This window comes from Calidris pugnax, unplaced genomic scaffold (assembly GCF_001431845.1).
Source record: "Calidris pugnax isolate Ruff unplaced genomic scaffold, ASM143184v1 scaffold20, whole genome shotgun sequence".
Classification (NCBI taxonomy): domain Eukaryota; kingdom Metazoa; phylum Chordata; class Aves; order Charadriiformes; family Scolopacidae; genus Calidris; species Calidris pugnax.
Window position 1 is genome coordinate 29,777,309 of NW_015094510.1, and position 18,318 is coordinate 29,795,626.

General features: G+C 41.1%; 1 protein-coding gene across 8 annotated transcripts in view; it reads right to left on the bottom strand.

Annotated features, from left to right (window-relative positions):
- The window catches only part of GRIA4 (glutamate receptor, ionotropic, AMPA 4), a 223,209-nt gene extending 205,202 nt beyond the window's left edge, over positions 1–18,007 (bottom strand). For all 8 annotated transcript variants that reach the window (XR_001414519.1, XM_014965881.1, XM_014965882.1 and 5 more), the window contains exons 1-2: positions 17,590–18,007; positions 16,277–16,435 (exon numbers count right to left, since the gene is read on the bottom strand). Coding sequence is in view for 7 of the 8 variants with exons in the window: in XM_014965881.1 (XP_014821367.1) it covers positions 16,277–16,435; positions 17,590–17,677 (247 nt within the window). In the remaining variant the exon portion in view is untranslated. The remainder of the gene's footprint in view (positions 1–16,276; positions 16,436–17,589) is intronic.
- Between the last annotated feature and the right edge of the window lie 311 nt (positions 18,008–18,318).

Consider the following 18,318-nt stretch of genomic DNA (forward strand, 5'->3'; position numbering starts at 1 on the left):
ATATTTTATTCAATGTATCCAAAGTTTAAATGAGTGCTGTTAAATAACTAGAGAAATATTTGCCACAGAATATAACAAAACATTACAGCTACTCCCCTAGGTTTTGTGTTCAGCAATTCACATTGTACTTAAATCTCAGTTTCAGAATTCTGAACATTTGTGATGGATGTACATTTGTCCTATTTCCAGCCCTCCTTCCGAGAACAACTTTGAGAGTTCAAGCGAAATAGCTGCAGCAAGGCAAAATGGAGGAAAGAAAAATTCCACACATTATGCTCTAACATCTATTATCTACGCACCATCATCCATTTATCTTTCTTGCACTGCAAAACGAGCCCGGTCTATTTGTCTACCTCCTATTAATGAATTATAAATATACTCGATAATTAAAATTTGGTATTTACAATCCTGGCTACACAGTGGCACTATGTCTGATGCAAAGCTGTCGCTCTGTGTTAAAAGCAAGGTATGCAGCTCTCCAGGTCTTCTGGCAGTATTTCAAGAAGTCTTGCTGGAAACACTTAGCAGACATGCTCTTACGACATGACCAGAGTGTATTAACCCTAAAGAGCAAGAAAAAAATCCCACATAATTTCAAGGCATACAAACAAGCACCAGCTGTTTTGCTCATTAGAAGATCTAAAAGTTTCCCTCTGAAAGCAACTATTTTTGGAGTCACTTATATTCACCTTAGGGGTTGCAATTGAGCTTTTAATGACAGTACTCACTGCAGTAAGCCTGAGGCTGATAATCAGTGTTTATAGGCTCCTACCTCTACGGAAGAGCAGCTGATGCCCTCTCCAGCCCCACTGCCTGGCCCCCTGCCCTGCCAGGACGCGGGTGGGCAGACCCCAGGCAGCTCCTTTGTCCAGACCCCAGCCCCCAGCAGCCAGACATGGAGGTGGGCACTGCTCAGCACGGGCTGCGATGGCACAGGCTGGAGCTTAATTCAGGTTTGCTCCAATAGTCTGGAATAGCTACAGCCCCCCATGGCTTTAGTACAATCCTACAAACTCGACCCGGTCACCCTTCTAAAACCAGCCCTGCCTCTTACCCAACTGCCTGCAAGTCCCTCCCTGAGGCCAAGCTGAGCTGGGATGGCAGAGGCAGGGGCAGGGACACCCCACAGCGAGGGGTGCCACAAGCCCTGCGTGGAGCACTGCCGTGTCTGGGGGTGCCGGTGGGGCAGCAGCAGCGCTGCAGGTCCTTAATGACCCGCGAAACAGCATTAATCCAACACAACACCCGCTCCGGTGTACCAGCTGTGTACCAGCTTCACCCGCTTTGGAGTTTTAATATTTTTTTTAAGATTCGTATGAGAGATTCTTGGTTCTTGGCTTTGAGTTTGAGATACAACAAAACAAAACAAACAACAAAAAAATACCCAACAACAAAGCAAAGCCATCATCCCAAGCCTATCTGAAAACCATTAATCTTGCTCACACCTCATCACATCACTAACCCACTTCTTACAAAGCTATGAATGTTAGAAGGACACTAATTTAAAGACATTTTCTGCCCTCACTACAGAAGGGCTTTCCTTCAGGTCACAGTTTGTCCATATGAACAAAGATTGCCTTAGTCACTAATTAAAACGACCATTGACTACCGCAGCCTTTCCCCTTATGAGAAAGCCCTTTAGTGTCATAGGTTTACACCAAAGTTAGTTTCCTAGTCCTTAAGATAAAAAAGCTTAACTTTCACATTGTTTCAGTGAAACCTCAGCCTGCGGAAAGGCTCTTCTTTCTGTTCTCCCTAAGGATGAGTGAAGAAGAGGCAAGGTTTTGATTTCTCACTTCTTCCCAGGAAACACTGTTTGCCCACTTGCACTCCACATCCTTCTCCCCATTCCTGGGTACCAGAAGACTTCAAGCTTACAACAGATAATCATAGGAACATGAAAAATACAGATTGTAGGGATCAGCAAAAACCATGTATCTCTAAATCATCCCTCATATCAGTTCTGATTAAACAGTGCTGTTGACATCCCTTCATAAAGCTTGGTAGATGACTCCTCTCGCCTCCAGCTACCCGTTCTCATTTTTCCAGGATGCCCTCATTACTGCCTGCACCCCTGAGATCTGCTGTAACCTCTCAAGATCTAGAGCATGCTCTGGGCAATCCTGTGGATGACGACAGAGCAGCGAGAAGGCCAGAACAAACAGCTGAAGATCACCTGTGAGGATGTAGAGTGGGACAGAGACAACTCGCTACATGCTTCTACAGTGCATGTGCACACCCCCAAATAGTGAAAAATGATAATTAAGTGGAAAGAGATAAGCAGAGCATCTAAAATACCATCAAATACACTAGTTGCTACGCTGGGCCAAATTTCACTTTGCTTTTACAACTCTGAAAATTCTGAAAACTGTCTCAAGTTTCTGAAATGTCTCTGGCTTCCACACCCTGTGAGGGACAACAGAGCACTGAGCCAAAGCTTCGCCCCGGGAATTTCCAGCTGCTCAGTTTTTTGCTCTCACACTTGGTACTCTAAATAGTCAATAGAATGAATATTATCACAGAATTATCATTTCTGTCATAAATTCGAAAAGCTACCTATATGAATAAGTGTAAGTCCAAGTCCTCCAGGGACTGCCATAAATCCAAAAGCTGTCTGAATTAGTATTTCCATCATTGGATTAGCTGAAAGAAGTACAAAAATGCGTGTACAGAGGGACAGCTCTGTGTTAGGTGTACACATTTACACAAACTTCTGGGCAACACTTTCAACCAGAAATGAACTTGGTTCAAGCAAATTAACTCCCATTCATACTTTCAATGGAGTACTGGGATTTGCCCTGCCAGGACATGCAATGCATCAAGTCTCTTCAAGTCTCTTCCTAGACAGCATCTCCTAAATGATTACAGTTGTCTAACATAAAGCCAAAATAGAGAGTTTTAAAGGTATTTAAATGTTTTGTAAAGCTTTCTCTACATACACATGGAAGAAAACAAATAAGATATTTTTACATGTGTCTGTCTCTCCAGCTGCACCTAAGACACAATCCCAAAATGCTGTAGCACAGCCTCATTCCCTACCATTCCCTACAGTCCCTACCATTCCATGTCTCCTTTGTTGGTGACAAACATTGTCAAAAAAGTGTATAATTTGAGACCCAAGTAACAATCCTAAGAAAACAGTTTGAGATCTAGAAATTAAACTGTTGCTCAAATTCTCTTGCAGATATGCACAAGAAAGCCAAAACGCAGACGTAAGTCACAAATACATACAGGAGGCTCCAGAGGAAAAGAACACAAGTTCTACAAGTCCCACCCTTTTTTTGCTCCCTGTGTAGTTTTGCTCACTTGACAAAGAGAGCAGAGATCAGTGCCCTTCTTGGGTAGGGGCTCCCCTAGGTGGGGTGTAGGTGCAGTAGAAAAAGGTCCCAGGAAGGCGAGGGTTGTCAGCCATCATCTCTTCTCATGTCCTCAGCCCAGCCAAACAGAGTTGGAAATACCATGGTAGATGGCAGAGTGGTCAAAATGCAAGATAGTCCAGCAAACATCTGCCACAATACTTTGGGACCAGTGAGGTGTCACCAGTTTCACGGGACTGGATCCAAATAAACATCAGGGATCAAAGCATGTTCTGCTTGGTCAGGATGACCACAGAAGACAGTAAGAACCTCTAACGTTTGCCTCCTCGTACAATGAGGAATGGCTGGCTGCCAATAAAGGCATTTCATCCAGTGCAATATCAGGAATGGCAGCTTCTCGTACTGCCTCCACAGGGTTCTACTGTGGGTTACAACTGGGTGTACAGGGAGCCAGAATTGTGGCACATCCTAGATTTTAGGAATTCTGAGCCACTATTTGCTTTCTTGAAGTCAAGCATCAGGATAGCCACATTAATTGAGGTGACAAACATAGCTTTTTCAGTCACCCATGCCACCGATGCAGGGAGAGTGTCTGCTTTGTTGCTGTCTTCTGAAAGGTTTTGGATGCCTCCCTCTCTGTTTGGACCTACTGAGAGAGGTGAGAAAAAGGGGCAGACTCCCTATAAAAGCTGGAGTTCTTCTGTATTCTTAATACGGAAAGTTACAGGTTGCACCACCAAAAAAATATGTAGGATTTTAAATCACTTTGCTATTTTTGTCTTAGTGAAAAAACTATGGCACCAGCTTATTATGGTCACACATCCTTAAGGAACTTATCATCATCACAGCACTAACAATAGGTACAACATTTTGAAAGACTGACATTGAACTTCATAGTTTTAATTAAGTGTGTAGCACTTTTTTGGGGCCAGGAAAAGGCCCTAAGGGATTTTATTTCAATAGCTAGAAACTGCTAATTTACTGTACCAATAATCCAACAGTTTGCAGACAATACTTTCACAGACAGGACCAGATAGGAAGGTAGTGCATTATCTTAATGTGCATCTGAACAAACCAACAGGCTTAAAGCTACACCTCTGTGTTACGTTTTTGGTTATATGCATTTAACTCTCACTAATGCTCCTAAGATCTACATGATGTGTAATGAAGAAAGGAAAATGCCCCATGTAAGTAAGCATGCTCCCTCTGAACTGGAGAGACTTTTCCCTTTAACATTCTACTGTCTTTTATAGCTACACACAGGGAAAAACCTTCTTCATGCTGCTGATCCCCCTCATTCACGTTCTCTTTTAATGACTTTATTTGTGCAGCCAATTGCTCACAGACGTGAATAGGAAGGTGGCAATGCAGCCCTGCTTGACCATACCAAAGCTAAAGGAGCAAGAAGTTGAGGACATGGAGAGCAATTTCTCAAGATGATGCTGTTGGCAGGGGGTATCCACACCTTTTCAAAGGGGTAATTTTATGCTGGATCTCATTTTAATCTCACAGACTCTATATAAGTGCAGGGAACTGCAATAATTATTATTATCCTATTACTGTAATTGCTCAAAGGATTTTCTGCTAGTCTCCCATTTAGCATAGTATGTGAAAGGCTGACAAAGAAAATGTGATTAAGGTGTGAAGCTCTGGTGCCTGCCAGCTGTACTGAAGTGCAAAAGATCCCCATCATAAACAGTAACTGAAAGAATGATGGGTTTTCTGGGGCTTTCATCAGGAAATAAAAATACAGGAGTCCTTCAACATCTGTCAGAGACCCAGAGAAGAATGGAGGAAAGCAACCCAATTCATCTGTATAAACTGTCTTTTGTGGTACCACTTCCTTCTTCCATTCACTCCCTTAAAATATTAAAGTATTGACCATGATGGAGTCTAAGGCAGGCTGGGGGTGAGTAAGATAGAGATGGAAACAGGCACGGTTTTTCTGAGGCTGTATAAGGACAGAATTTCTTTTCTGTTTGTAACCAAGAAACAAATGTTTTTGCTCTGTCCCTTCCCTTCCTTTCCCTGCAGTAGTTAAGCTGATGGCTATTTGTAATCAATACCTTACAGGAGCTAATAACACGTGCTGAACCCAGAAGTGGCAGTGGCTGGTCCCCAGGTGTAGGGCAGGAAGGAGATGGGTCACTCAGCCCCAGGGACACCGGCTGCTGCCTCCAGTGCAGCAGCATTTCTCCAGCATTGCAGAGCTCAGGAAGCACCGTGTCCACTGCTTCTGCTGGTGGTGCTTCTTGTAGGCTGTTCCCATTTCGTCATGAAAAGATGGGGCACGTAACAGTAAAAAGCAGGGATGGAGAGGAGGACGGCTCATGGAAGAGAACAGAATTTTTCCACTGTCTCTGTGAACAGTACTTTTTAGTTTTATGGTTTTCCATGTCCATGTACTCCATGTACTGTACTCCACTGGACAGACACATGGAAGAGTCATGACTTCCCTCTCTGTACCAAGTTTTAAGCTTAGCATTACCAGATATCCACCTCAAAGCTTTTCAAAGTCATGTCAGCTCACACCAACTACAATCCTTAATTCACAAGCACCAGCCACACCTCCCTGCTCTGTCTTCAGAAGCAGAGAATTCCCCGTGCAGCGAGCGGTGCTGTACGTCAGTCCTTCCTCTGCTTCCAGAAACCTCCTTCCCCAACACTGAATAATCCTGTTTCATAAACACATGGCTCCTGCTCCATCTTGAACCCCTTCTCCCACCCAACTGAGAGTAAACAGAAACTTTGAGCACAAGGTCTCAAAACTCGTTCGACTTCTTACTCGAGGCAATCTGTCACTTCTGAGCCTGCAGGGGTCCCCAGAGAACCAGGGCAGACCCACCGCCTGCCTGGGCTCCAAACCATCACACACAACACCTGCCTGAACCTCACCAATTATGTACTGCGCGCATGCATTTGCATTAACTGTGCCTATTCTTTTTAGCTAGTAATCTAAAAACTTTCATTTCATTTTCCAGCTGCTTTTAATAATAACTGTATAACAAATCATTTAAGTAAACCATTTAATGGATGTAATGGTAGTAAACAGGACGCTACAAGTACAGCTATTAGTATACGATAATTAATTGCTGAGGTCTCATGATACTGTTTCTCCCTGTTTTAATGACTTATGGTATAAAGAAATAAAACATTTGTCCTTTTCTCCTCTTTCCATACTGCTATTCAGAATAGTGCAGCAGATCATCAAAGACAGCTACGGGAGCCCTTCTTGTATTCCTTTATTCAGGCTTTTGCTTTCTGCAAATATCCTTGTGCATTAAATTTCGTTCATCGTCATGTTTGTGTTCAGGCTGCCATTTCTTCCAACACACAAAGCAGATGAAACCAGGGACTTCAAAGCTAAATCCATAACTCTTGGTATCTTAAGCTAACAGCCCAAACCCTCCAGGTGAAAGCAGTAATAGATTCACATCCTCTGTGGCTCATAAAAAGTGAAATATATGTAACATACATGACCATTAAGTTGTATTTGTAGGCAGAAGAGCCTGTGAATACAAACAACGGAAATTAGTGTACGTTTGTTAGCAAAAACATACTTAACCATCTTTGAACTTATTTACCAAGCTTATATTACTATTGCTTCAAGCCATACTCCCTGCTGTGGGGTTAGGAGATGTTTGTTCTTAGGAGAGCAAAAAAACCACACCACTTGTGTCCACTGGAAGTATTTTTCAAGGGAACTTGAAAGACATCACAGTAAATCCTTAGATGTCTTGGCATGGCATAAGCCTTGCTACTACGGGTGTCCCACACAGCCCCTTTGCAAAAGCAAGACAAGGCACTAACCAGCCAGAACCAACCTCAGGGGGCTCCGGGAGCTGACAAGTGTGACAACTGGATGCAAATAATACTGATTATGGTATCTCTTTAAATTAAAGACCAACAACAAACTCAGTAGACAGATCTCTTCTTCTGCTTGCCTACTCTGTATGACTCCTACATCTCCTACACAGATGAAGACAGTGAGTGCTATGTCCAAATGATGTGTTGATGACACGACAATTTACCTGTGATTCTTTCAGTCTTTAATTCAACACTGGACTTATTTGAAAAAAGTGGGTCAACCAAAAAAGAATTACGGGTTTAATAAAGAAATTAATTGAGGCTGGGTCACTATGATCTCGTTGGTCAGACTGGGTGAACAAAATGGTCCCTTAAAACACAATAATCTGTGAAGATTATTATACACTATCCATTCTCCCATTTATTTTGGTGACCTTTACTTTTTCTTCTTTAAAGCACTAATGCTCATAGCCATCAGACAACATTTCATCCCCTATACTGCTTTCATGTCTTTTCTGTATTATCCATATGGACTTGGATCGTTTCCGTAAGGCACTACTCCTGACCTGCCAGCCACACACTTTCATGGGGCATATATAATCCTGCAACAGATGCAGATGTATGTCCTCCCAATGTCCTCTTACACTCTTTTTGTTCGACATTTGTTTGGGCCTCCAGAAAGTAACTCCAATTCTTATCAATATAATAATACATTAGTTCAAGTATTACCCTGTTGATTTCACCACTCATTCAAGAGAAGCACTCAACAAGGACACTAATTTTAAAAATAAAGGACCTGAGAAAGAAAAACCCCTGACCAGGTCTCAAGTGGAGGCCATGCAAAGGGCTAGATGCAGAGACAGATCTAACAGGGTGTGCAAACAGCCCCAGGAGCTGGCTTCCTACCTGGCTTATGCTTTCTACTTGGAGTAGAAGTGAGAAAAACTCCTGAGTCAGCCAAGAATATGTGACTATGGATTTTCAAAGGAAATTGTCCTCCCAGTTGCTGTGTTTTTTAAAAGTCTATTCTTAAACACTTGTCTCAATTTAAACAGATGCAAATGACCAAGGCTGGGGGTCATTATTAGCAAGCCTTTCGTGGACAGATCCACACAGAAAACCTGTATAAAATCACTAATACGAGGTCCTACACAACCCTGCTGAGACTGTGGATCTGTAAAGTCTTGTTCCTCTTTCCCACCATCAGCTTAGGTGAGGAAACAAAGGGCTAAGTGTACTGATGTGCATGCACTTTTCTTTTAGTATTATAGCTTTTTACTCCTGAATTTTACATGAATGTATCTGTGCTTGATAAAGCGCTTTTCACTTATACTCAATAATGTTTTCCAGACCTGAACGCAGCACCATCCAGACCCATATCTCACATTAACTAGTAGCATGAAATACTGCCACTGTACATCAGGAATATTAAAGCAGAACAGAACAAATAATATGCTACATTTTGTACTCTCTTTGCTCTACAAGAATTTCCTCTCTTTCCCCTGCCTCTACCTTGAATATGTATTACATGAATCATTTTACCCACTGAGGAACAGACCTGACCCTGACATTGAAAAAAAGCCATGTGATATCAGTTAAATCTTTAACAAAAGGAAATGAAGCATAACATATAACTGTGAGAGAAATTAACAAAACCAGAATATTTTGTAAAATAATTCCTAATTATTTTGTATAATAATTTCTGAGACTAACATAAGCATCTCCTTTTACCCCACAATATGAAAATGTAAAATTCATATCCATTTATAAATAGATTGGAAAACTGAGGCAAACAAAGCATAAGTCTCAATTCTTTTCAGCAATTAATTCTCACTAACTGTGAATTTTCCTAAGACACCTATTTGATGGATATCCATTGGGCAGACCTAAATTGTATGAAAAGTTGATGTGCAAATAAAACTGAAGTTCAAATTTTATGGGTTTAAGAGAGCACTATGCAAATGCACCATAAAAGCAACTGGAAAAGCATGGATGCCAAAATGGACAGAATCTACCCTACAGAGTGTCTCTGCAAGTAAGAAACAGAGAGACTGGTATGAATAGTTAAAAGCTGATATATTTTAATATAAGTCTTTGGAATTTGTTTAAAGCCTTTCCCCACAAAGAGGCTAACAAATAATGTGGTGAAAAGTGTAAGTGCTTTTTGTTTCTCTTGTGCTGTATTTGTATTTACAGAAAAAAAAATCCTTACAGTCACGCTTATGTTGTCCATGACTTTAGAATATAGAAAGCTACTGTAAAAGATTGCATTTTTCAGGAGCAATGGTTGCATATAAATACAACACCAAAATAGCCTGTGGAATACAAGAAAACAGTGGCCCAAATGATATTCTTTTAAAATAGGCAATTATGTACCAGGGGTCCAATTTCTAAATATATATTTTTTTTAAAATAACAGGAGTTAAGCAATTTAGTACTTTTAAAAAAATCAAGCTGTGAGAGGAAAGAATGAAAACCTGTTCACCTTGCAAAAAAAGCTGATTCCTACTATTCCTTCATATTATATGAATAATATAAGCTTCATTATATGGCTTCCAGTCTGCAATCCCCGCTCAGGTAGAGCCCCTGTTTAAAGCACCAACAGCTCTGCCTGGGGAAAGAACGGCAGGACAAGGGCCAATATTTGAACTAGAATTTGTTAATGTTAGCATAGCTGGCCAAAACCCAGCAAGAATAGCAGCTTGTCAATAAGTATCCAAGTATTCCCCCTTGAGTCCAACATAAAGATCATCTATAATCAGCTTCTGAGGAACCTGCTGAAGAGGAAGGATGGGCTGAGTCTTTACAATGCATTGCCAAGACAAAGATGATGTGTATGTGATCACTCTGGCTCCATCTTCTTCCCATAAGGACCCAGGAACCCAACAAACAGTTGCAATTACTTGAAAAAGTCAGGCAGATGCTTCATCAGGACCATAATAAAAAGAACGGGGAAGAAACAAAGCCCTCACAAGGAAGAAACACTATTGAGACAAGACAGCTGACCAATGCGTTATCACACACGTAAGGACAGATTTTCCAAAGTGCTCAGCAGTAAGCAGTTCCCATTGGGAAGGCAGGTGCTGCTGAGTAGTCTAGAAAATACTAAAATGCCTCTGAGTGCCAAAACGTAAGACAGCCTCTCTATTTGAACTTGGGTGAAGTGCCTGAGGACAGACAACACTCAACCTATAATTGCATTGACAAACAATTGAATACATATCAGCATTGTTAAAAGCAGTAAGATTTTTAAATAAATAAAAATAAAATTAGAAGTGACGTAAAAACCCAAACTACATAGTGGAAGATAATAAAACCTCTGAGAAAATGGTTAAAAGTAAACCAACATCAAAATTTCCAAACAAGATGCTGTGATCGGGTAGTCTTTATTTTCCCAAAATCGTAAGAACAATTCTTGATTTACATAGGAGTAAATTATCTAGTTCGACTTTGAGTCCCAATATGTAACTTTGGTTTAAGTATGCCTACCGAAGTTGCAGAAGCAGAGCTGGTGCTGTACTAGTCCAAAATCTTTGCCTCAAGCCAACTACCCAGAGGAATGGAAATCCAGAGAGGAGCCAATTTTTCCCTTTAATTACACTGGTGCAAATTACACTGGTTCTTCACTTTTGCACTAGCATAAATTTCATCCCCTTTAAGTCAGTCATATATTAAGGAATAAGAACTATGAGAAAAGATTTTTTGGTCCAACACAAAGAACTTCACCTGCTCACAATCTGAATTTGCACAATCCATAGTAGGATCTAATTCCGTTAAGAAATCAAAGCAGACGGCTTCCTCTCTCATGAACAAGCAAGTCTCAAAACAATCAAGACCTAAAAATGAAATGCATGAGCTATTTTGACTAGCATACAAACTTAGATTACAATGATAAAGCTGAAGTTAATCAATTTAATTTTCTTGTAAAGTGCTTTGTCCTACACAAGAAGTACTGCACTGCGTTGGCTTCTGCAGGAGGAATGAAAGAACGCAGTCTTTGTTATTAATCCTCTGAAATGAAGATTAAACTATTTCTGTAGCCTATAATAAAGCTTTTGAGTGTACAGTTTTAGCCAGTCCAGTAGTATGCTTGGACAAAAGTCTTATTTCATGCCAGGGAAATACATGCTCTAAATTTTCACTGAAGAAATCTGACTATATTTCAGCAAAGGTCCATCATTTATTTTCCCAACAATAACCTTGAAAATTAAATCCAGACTCTGATGAATTGGAGCTATTGATGGTTGATTTTCTCTCTGCTGTACCACTATTTAAAGGTATCACATTTAGAGCTATGAAACCCTTTGAATATGGATCTTCTTATACCTTAAAAATATACAGAATCCTTCTTAAGGCAAACGACACCCAAGCACACATATATTCTTTGATTCCATCAGCAAGCGCTAATAATAGAAATTTTAAGAGAAATTGTTTTCAACAATTGGAGTCCAGCTTAAGATAAACTCCATGTATTAAATGGGGTTTTGTAATCGATCCTGTTTTAGAAGTGTACAATTTAATCCAGTTCCATTTGTCTAGCCAACTGGCAGACTATTTGCTTTTACAGTTCAAACCTGACCGTATGGTACGCCTTTATGGTAACTCTCAATATACTCCAAACTGCATCCTTGGGAATACTGCACTGCTCGTGATAGCAAAATACCATTCAGCGGTATGAAACCTCACTTTCTAAATAAAGAACACCACAGTTTTAAATGACACTGATTATTAAACTAAGGTTACACTCCTATTGCTAAATTGAGTTGTAATTATAAAGCAGAATTAATAACCAAATTTAATGAAAATCCCATTGTGATGCAGCTTAGCAAATCAAAGCTGAAATTGCTGTAAGTAAAATGACAGATAGTCACAATATAAAGGCAACACTACATTTGAGTCTATTTCCTCAGCTTTTGGGATGTCTCAGCAGAGAAGTTAACTCCAAAATGACAATGCCTCTCCCCTCGCTAGCAAGCACAAGCCCAGAGACAGACCCACAGAGAGGGCAGGGTGATGAGGGAGGTTCCTGCCTGTCCTCAGGGCTGCCTCCAACCTCGATGGATCTCACCCACAAACTGGATTCATGCTGGTGAGGCAGAACCAGGCCCTCCAATTTCAGGTCATCAACCCTGCGTTAGTCTGGAGGGCATAAACATCAAAGAGACTAACTCTTGGAAAAAGAGGGAAGTTATACCAAGATATGAAATTTTGAATTCCAGTGGGCTTTTCTTCTTGTGATCCATGTGGTACATAAAAAAAAAAAAAAAAAAAGTTGTATTTTTGAGGTTTTGTATCAACTGGGATTAAAATTTGGTAAGAACTGAATTATGCAAAGGATGAAACAAGAGGAGCATGTGATTTACCCCAAGCCATGACAATTTATTAGGAACATATTCCTCTCAGAATACACATGGTCAAACAGACTCAAAGGGAAAAGCTTTACTTCTAGTATGAAACACTAGTGAAAGACTTGAATTGATCTCTTTTTTTTTCCGCATTTCACCTAATCTTGTACAAGAACTGCAAGACTGGTTATACATTAAAGATATTTGGAACTTCAACAGAAAAATTCATAATCACATGACAAGAGCTGGAATGTAAATGGTTCTTTGTAAAATTATAGAGATACCGCTCAAAAGTATGCAAGCAGGTTTAATGTTGACTGCATTGCCGAGATATACTAATGTAATATAGATGGTGCATAGAGTGGAGAAAATTATTTTGCATTCAGATAAATAATAAGTATATACAATCCTCTCCAAAAACCAATGCTTTACTCCAACATCTGAAATCAAGCTGAAGGTAGATTTCCAATCATGAGCAAAATTTCCTGCTTATAATGTGCAAACCAATGTATACCAATAGTCAAATGTTTCAGCTCTGGTGTATTGTGTTCTGATGAGTAAGAATCTTGTACTATTCATGTTTTGCAATAATTTCAGCTCTCTCTGTCAGTAAGAGAGATTCTCTGAATAATGTATGCAGTGCAAAAGAAATGAAGAGAGTTTAAATAAAACACACAAATGGGGAGGGGAAAGAAAGAGGACTACCTCCAAACTGATGTAGATCAGATCAATTTTACAACTTACGACAGATTCTATTTGCTTAAGCAACCTGTTTCATGTGCATTAATGATTTAGAACAAAACCACTAATGTTCTGGGCCTGTTTAAAGGAAAAAAAAAATGTGTAAGATAACCATTAAAAGATAGATATTAAACTGAATACAGAAAACTATGAATAGTACTATCAAAAGTACTCCTGGGTGGACATTTGGCTGTATGTTTTTATTTAGTGAAAAGGAAAAAAAATCAAGTTTTTCCATTGTTGCAGTAAGTTACCTACTAATGTGCCATCCATAATCCTTTGAAATAGTCTGTTTACTGTCCCTAACACACGCAAGGGGCCAGGCCCTGAATTTTCACAAGTAACTGCTGCAGCAAACGGAAACAGAAATAGAGGCAACTGGTCATGTCTCAGAGCTTTACGCTTGAACTCACATGAATATTCATTTCAGTCCAGCAGCTCGAAGGCTTTTGTACTGTATATTTGGGGACGTGTGCACTGAGTAATTTCTACACAAATAGCAAGGTCCAAAGTTGCTGTTTCACAGCGGTTCAGCAAAGAGTTATCATTTCATTTCGCCATGAAAGCACTTAATTCAGAGCTGATGGTGGGGGTTCTTTAATTACGTTAGAAAATCTCACATATCTGCACTTTAGAAGCCTCTGTCAAGCCAGCAAATTCAATCACATGGAAGCCGGTGTCCTCCAGCTATCAGACAATTGATTTTTGCAGGATTCTGCTCATATTTAGCTTAAGGGACACACGATATGTTCATTCGGTTGTCAGTCAGTTTGCTTACGTTCCATTAGGAGAAGATTTGTTGTTTAAATAATATTCTTCAGCATTAAAATCTTTTAAAAAAACAGAAGCAGTCGGATTACAGGCACGAGACTGCAAAATGTGGAATAAATACAAACTTGGAGTAATGCAAAAAAACCATGTTGGTTGAAGTGGGAAGTACAGACCTAAATTAGGCCTGTAGGTTTACCACTGTTTAATACAGACATGTACAGAATTATATGAGCATACACACACATAAACATATACATTTACCTTCCCGCCCCTCCCCATACTGTAAAGATCCATCATCTCCAAGTCATTAAACTCCCTAAGGTGGTTGGAATGAGAGAAGAACTTGCTGCGAATAGTCTAAATGAGGAAAGTTTGGGGCAAGCCCTTTTTGAATCTGTGGTGTTAGTCTTACACAGAGAAGCGGCTCAACATTAGACAATTTAAAATTTATGCAAATCAGAATCGATTTACTAACGCTCAAATGGAAATACTGTGCAATACCCTTAACCCAAAAAGTAACAATAGCCTCGGAAATTATGTGGTAGAAGTGGATGTGTAGGCAGAATCTAAAATAATTGACTTCACCTAAAATTACTGATTTCAATACAAAAAAATATTAGTCCCCTCCTCTTTCACCAAAAATGAAAGTTTAAAAAAGCTACTGTGTCATTTGTCTTCATGGAATATATAATCAGTGCCTGCAAAAGTTGACATGCATTGTCATATTTTCTCAATGAACTACACCTGCATAGATCTGACTCCTTCCAGTTTCAAAGCACCTTTTGAAATGTTTTGTCCTTATGGAATTTGATATTGATTTTCACGCTAAACACAACTAATACATTGCTTAATATAGAATTCACACTTAATGGGACATCAATCTTCCTTGCATAAAATGAATGGAGCCATTTTGGCAGCTCAGAAGCTTTTCCTGTTAAATAAGGTGGCAAGGTCATCTGAAACTTGGAGTACCAAAGACTCATATAAATAAATTTAGCAATCATTCAATAAATTATACATGAGAACTGCACAGCACATTCTATGTTTACATATTAAAAAGTGCCACAGAGATAGCTGTGAGAAAGTGCAGAAAAACATAGTACGTATTTTAAAGGCACGATGAACACTAAGACCTTCTCCAGCACATTTCTATTTTAAACTCGCTCAGCAATGTTGCTTAGGGCATCTACTTCCAGAGGCAATTCACTCTTGAATGAAGAGGAGGGATTTGAAAACTTAAAGGCCACAGAGGAAAACCTATAGAGTCCTGAAATACGAACATCAAAGTAGTAATGCTACTACAGTCTTCAGCTTTGCCACACCGTATCCCATTGTCTTACATAATAACACGAATTATTTTTTATACGGTAGCCATACATGGAGATAAATAGAAATACAGCTTCCCCACTCTCAGAGATTAAGCACTATTCTGCATGTGTTTTAATCACCACTAAAAGACCCTGAGGTGATTTAAATCTAGGAAGTTCAGCTAATTATACTTTCCTTTAAAAAAAAAAAAAGGCAAATTTTACCTCATTTGATAAGGGCATTTCTTTTTCTGTTTTCCTCCCGTGGCCTGTGTGCATCTGTGTGTGTGCGGGGGTGTGTGTGTATAAAATATATAGTAGGAGGAGGATATTTGTTCCAGTTGAGGTGGTCTGTGAAATCAAGTAGATCAGATACTAACTTGATTTGGCACCAATGTATGGATGCATAGAGACATATCCACAGGATGTATGCATTACGAGATGATAAGAGACATTTACAACCTAGAATATAAGAGCAGGGCTGCCTCAAGTGACATCACCAGATCAACTGCAGCGTCAACCAACTCAGATATATTATCCTGCACACCACTGCTTCCTTCTCTCCTTCCCAGCCATTAGAAAAGCATTTGTGAGCACAAATATTATCATATATTTTCAAACACATGCAAGGCACGCCATACCCAAAAGCGAACAAGAGCAACTGTGGGGTTTATGGACTGATCGAGACATTCACAATTTTTCTTTACAACAACAAAATTCATCTCCATAGAAACCAAGAGGCAAGAAACTACAGTAATAACACTAAAGTAAATGTCACATCAGGTTAGTCAGCAGAAGGCAGGAGAGGGGCTTTTGCTCCAGTTAGAAACTAACAAGGATTGCTGCCCCTTTTGCTCTTCTGCAAAGGGTATCTATACTAAAGACAGACTTGCTGATGTATTTGCAATGCACGATAATGATGTGGTTTCCTGTTATTTCCACTGCACTTTACCCGTAAGGTGGTCAGATCAATGGCATGTTTACTTACAGGCATTTGTTACAGCGAAGCTGTTAGCTGTTTCAATGTTGTCTACATGAGGAACCAAATTAAAAGGTGCTTCGGATGCATTGGGGCTGGTGTTATGAAGAAAAATTGCTAATCGAAAAGCAGTATATTCCTGATCTGTGTTCCTGATGAAGAGACCACCTACAAAAAACAGAAAAAAAAGCAAAAGCAAGGGAATCAGGGTGAATTATTTGCAAGCTATTTCCTATCTTGTAACACCAAGCAACTGTCTCTCCCAAAGCTGCACAGTAAGGCAAGTCCTGAGACTTTAATGGATAAGGAACTAATCATATTCGTAATCACAACCACTGCCTTTAAATCACTGCCCTCGATCGATTTTAACCTCCCTGATGCATTCATGCTTCTTTTCTGACTTCTCAGTTTCCAGCCTTTCATACATAGATACCCAGATTTGTCATGATTACAGTGACCTTTGAAAGTGTTTAGCCTCCATCTCCCTGATACCGAACACACTGGTAAATCAGCTACTCAACAGCCTCTTACATTAAGTGGCGGGCTGATTAAGGGGAACGATGCTTTCTGGATTTAAAAAAAAAAAAAAAAAAAAAAAAATACCAACTCAGTGTAGGATAACCTGCACTGAACAAGAATATAATGAACTTTGCTCCTTTGCAGCCATGTGCAGGAGGCAGGGAGCAGCTCAGCCTTATTAGCAGCATCTTTACAAGTCCACGAGAAATGATGCAGTGATGGAGCTGAGCTGGAAAGAATTCAGATAGCTGCGTCCCATCCGACACACGTCCGAAAGGAGGGAAGCAGGAGGCGACGGGAAAGGGGTGAGGAAGGGGCACAGGACTACACGGAGAGATGTACAAAATCCTAAACTTTCCAACTACGAGAGGGAAAAGACGGGCAGCGTTGCCTTTTACACCCCATCCCTGCCGGCTACCGCAACCTCCGGTGCACGTTAACTCGCAATCCCTCCGGGAGCCAGGCAAAAGCGGGGGGGTGCCGGAGGGGGCTGAAGCAGCCCAGGGGCATGATCCCCGAGCCCCTTCCTCCCCTCGCCGACCCTCCACAGCCCGCAGCTGGAACGAGTCCTGCGAAAAGGCGAGCATCCTCCCCACCGCACGCGAACACGCACGCATATGTATGTATACACACGGAGACCCAGGCAAACATACACAAATACACGCGGATTTTCCGGGAAGGCAGGGAAATGGGATGAGCGGTGGAGGAGAAAACCCCAAACTGCCTTCAGAGCCTCCTTCCCAACTCACTTTGGAAAGGATTGAAGCCCTGGACACACGCACACAGCCCAATGCAGCGCTTACCTATTTGCACACTGCTAGGAAAAGCTCCCATTGCTAGTCCCCAAAAGCCAGAAAACAACAAGACAAGCTGTCTGCAAATTATCCTCATCTTCTCTTTTGCCTCTCTGTCTCGCCTTCTCCCGCTCGCTCGCTAGATGCTGCTCAGAGAGGCATTGAGGACGAAGTGGCTACAAACAAAATCAGGAATTTAAAAAAAAAAAAGAGAGAGGGAAAGGGGAGAAAAAGAGAGGTTTCTTCCTTTCTTTTTCTTTTTCTTTTTGTTTTGTTTTATTTGTTTGCTGTTCGCTCGTGCTCTGCCTCTCTCCCGGTCGCCGTTTCAGCAAGCCATCCCGCCGCGCCGGATTTTTCCCGCAGTCTCCATCGCCGGGGAGCGGTTTGTGTCCGGCTGCGAATGTTGCACATGCAGAAGATGGTGGTGAGTTTGGCGGCGGGGCGCGGGCGGAGAGCAGCTCCGCGCCGGCCCTTCCGCGCCACACCGCGGAGCTGCCCGCCACTTCGGGGACGCGCTGACGCGCAGGGGGCTTCGCGGCCACGGCGAAAGCGACGTTTTGGGGATTTTGGTGGGGGTTTTTTTGTATTTATTATTTATTTTTTTGGGGGGGGTTGCTTCCCCCTCGTCCCCCTCCCTTCCTGCTCCTCGCACAATCCGCGGGCGCGGAAGTTTGAGTCGGGGGCCAGGCAAGGTCGCGGCCCCGGGGGCGGGTGAGGCAGAGCCGCTGCAGCCCATCA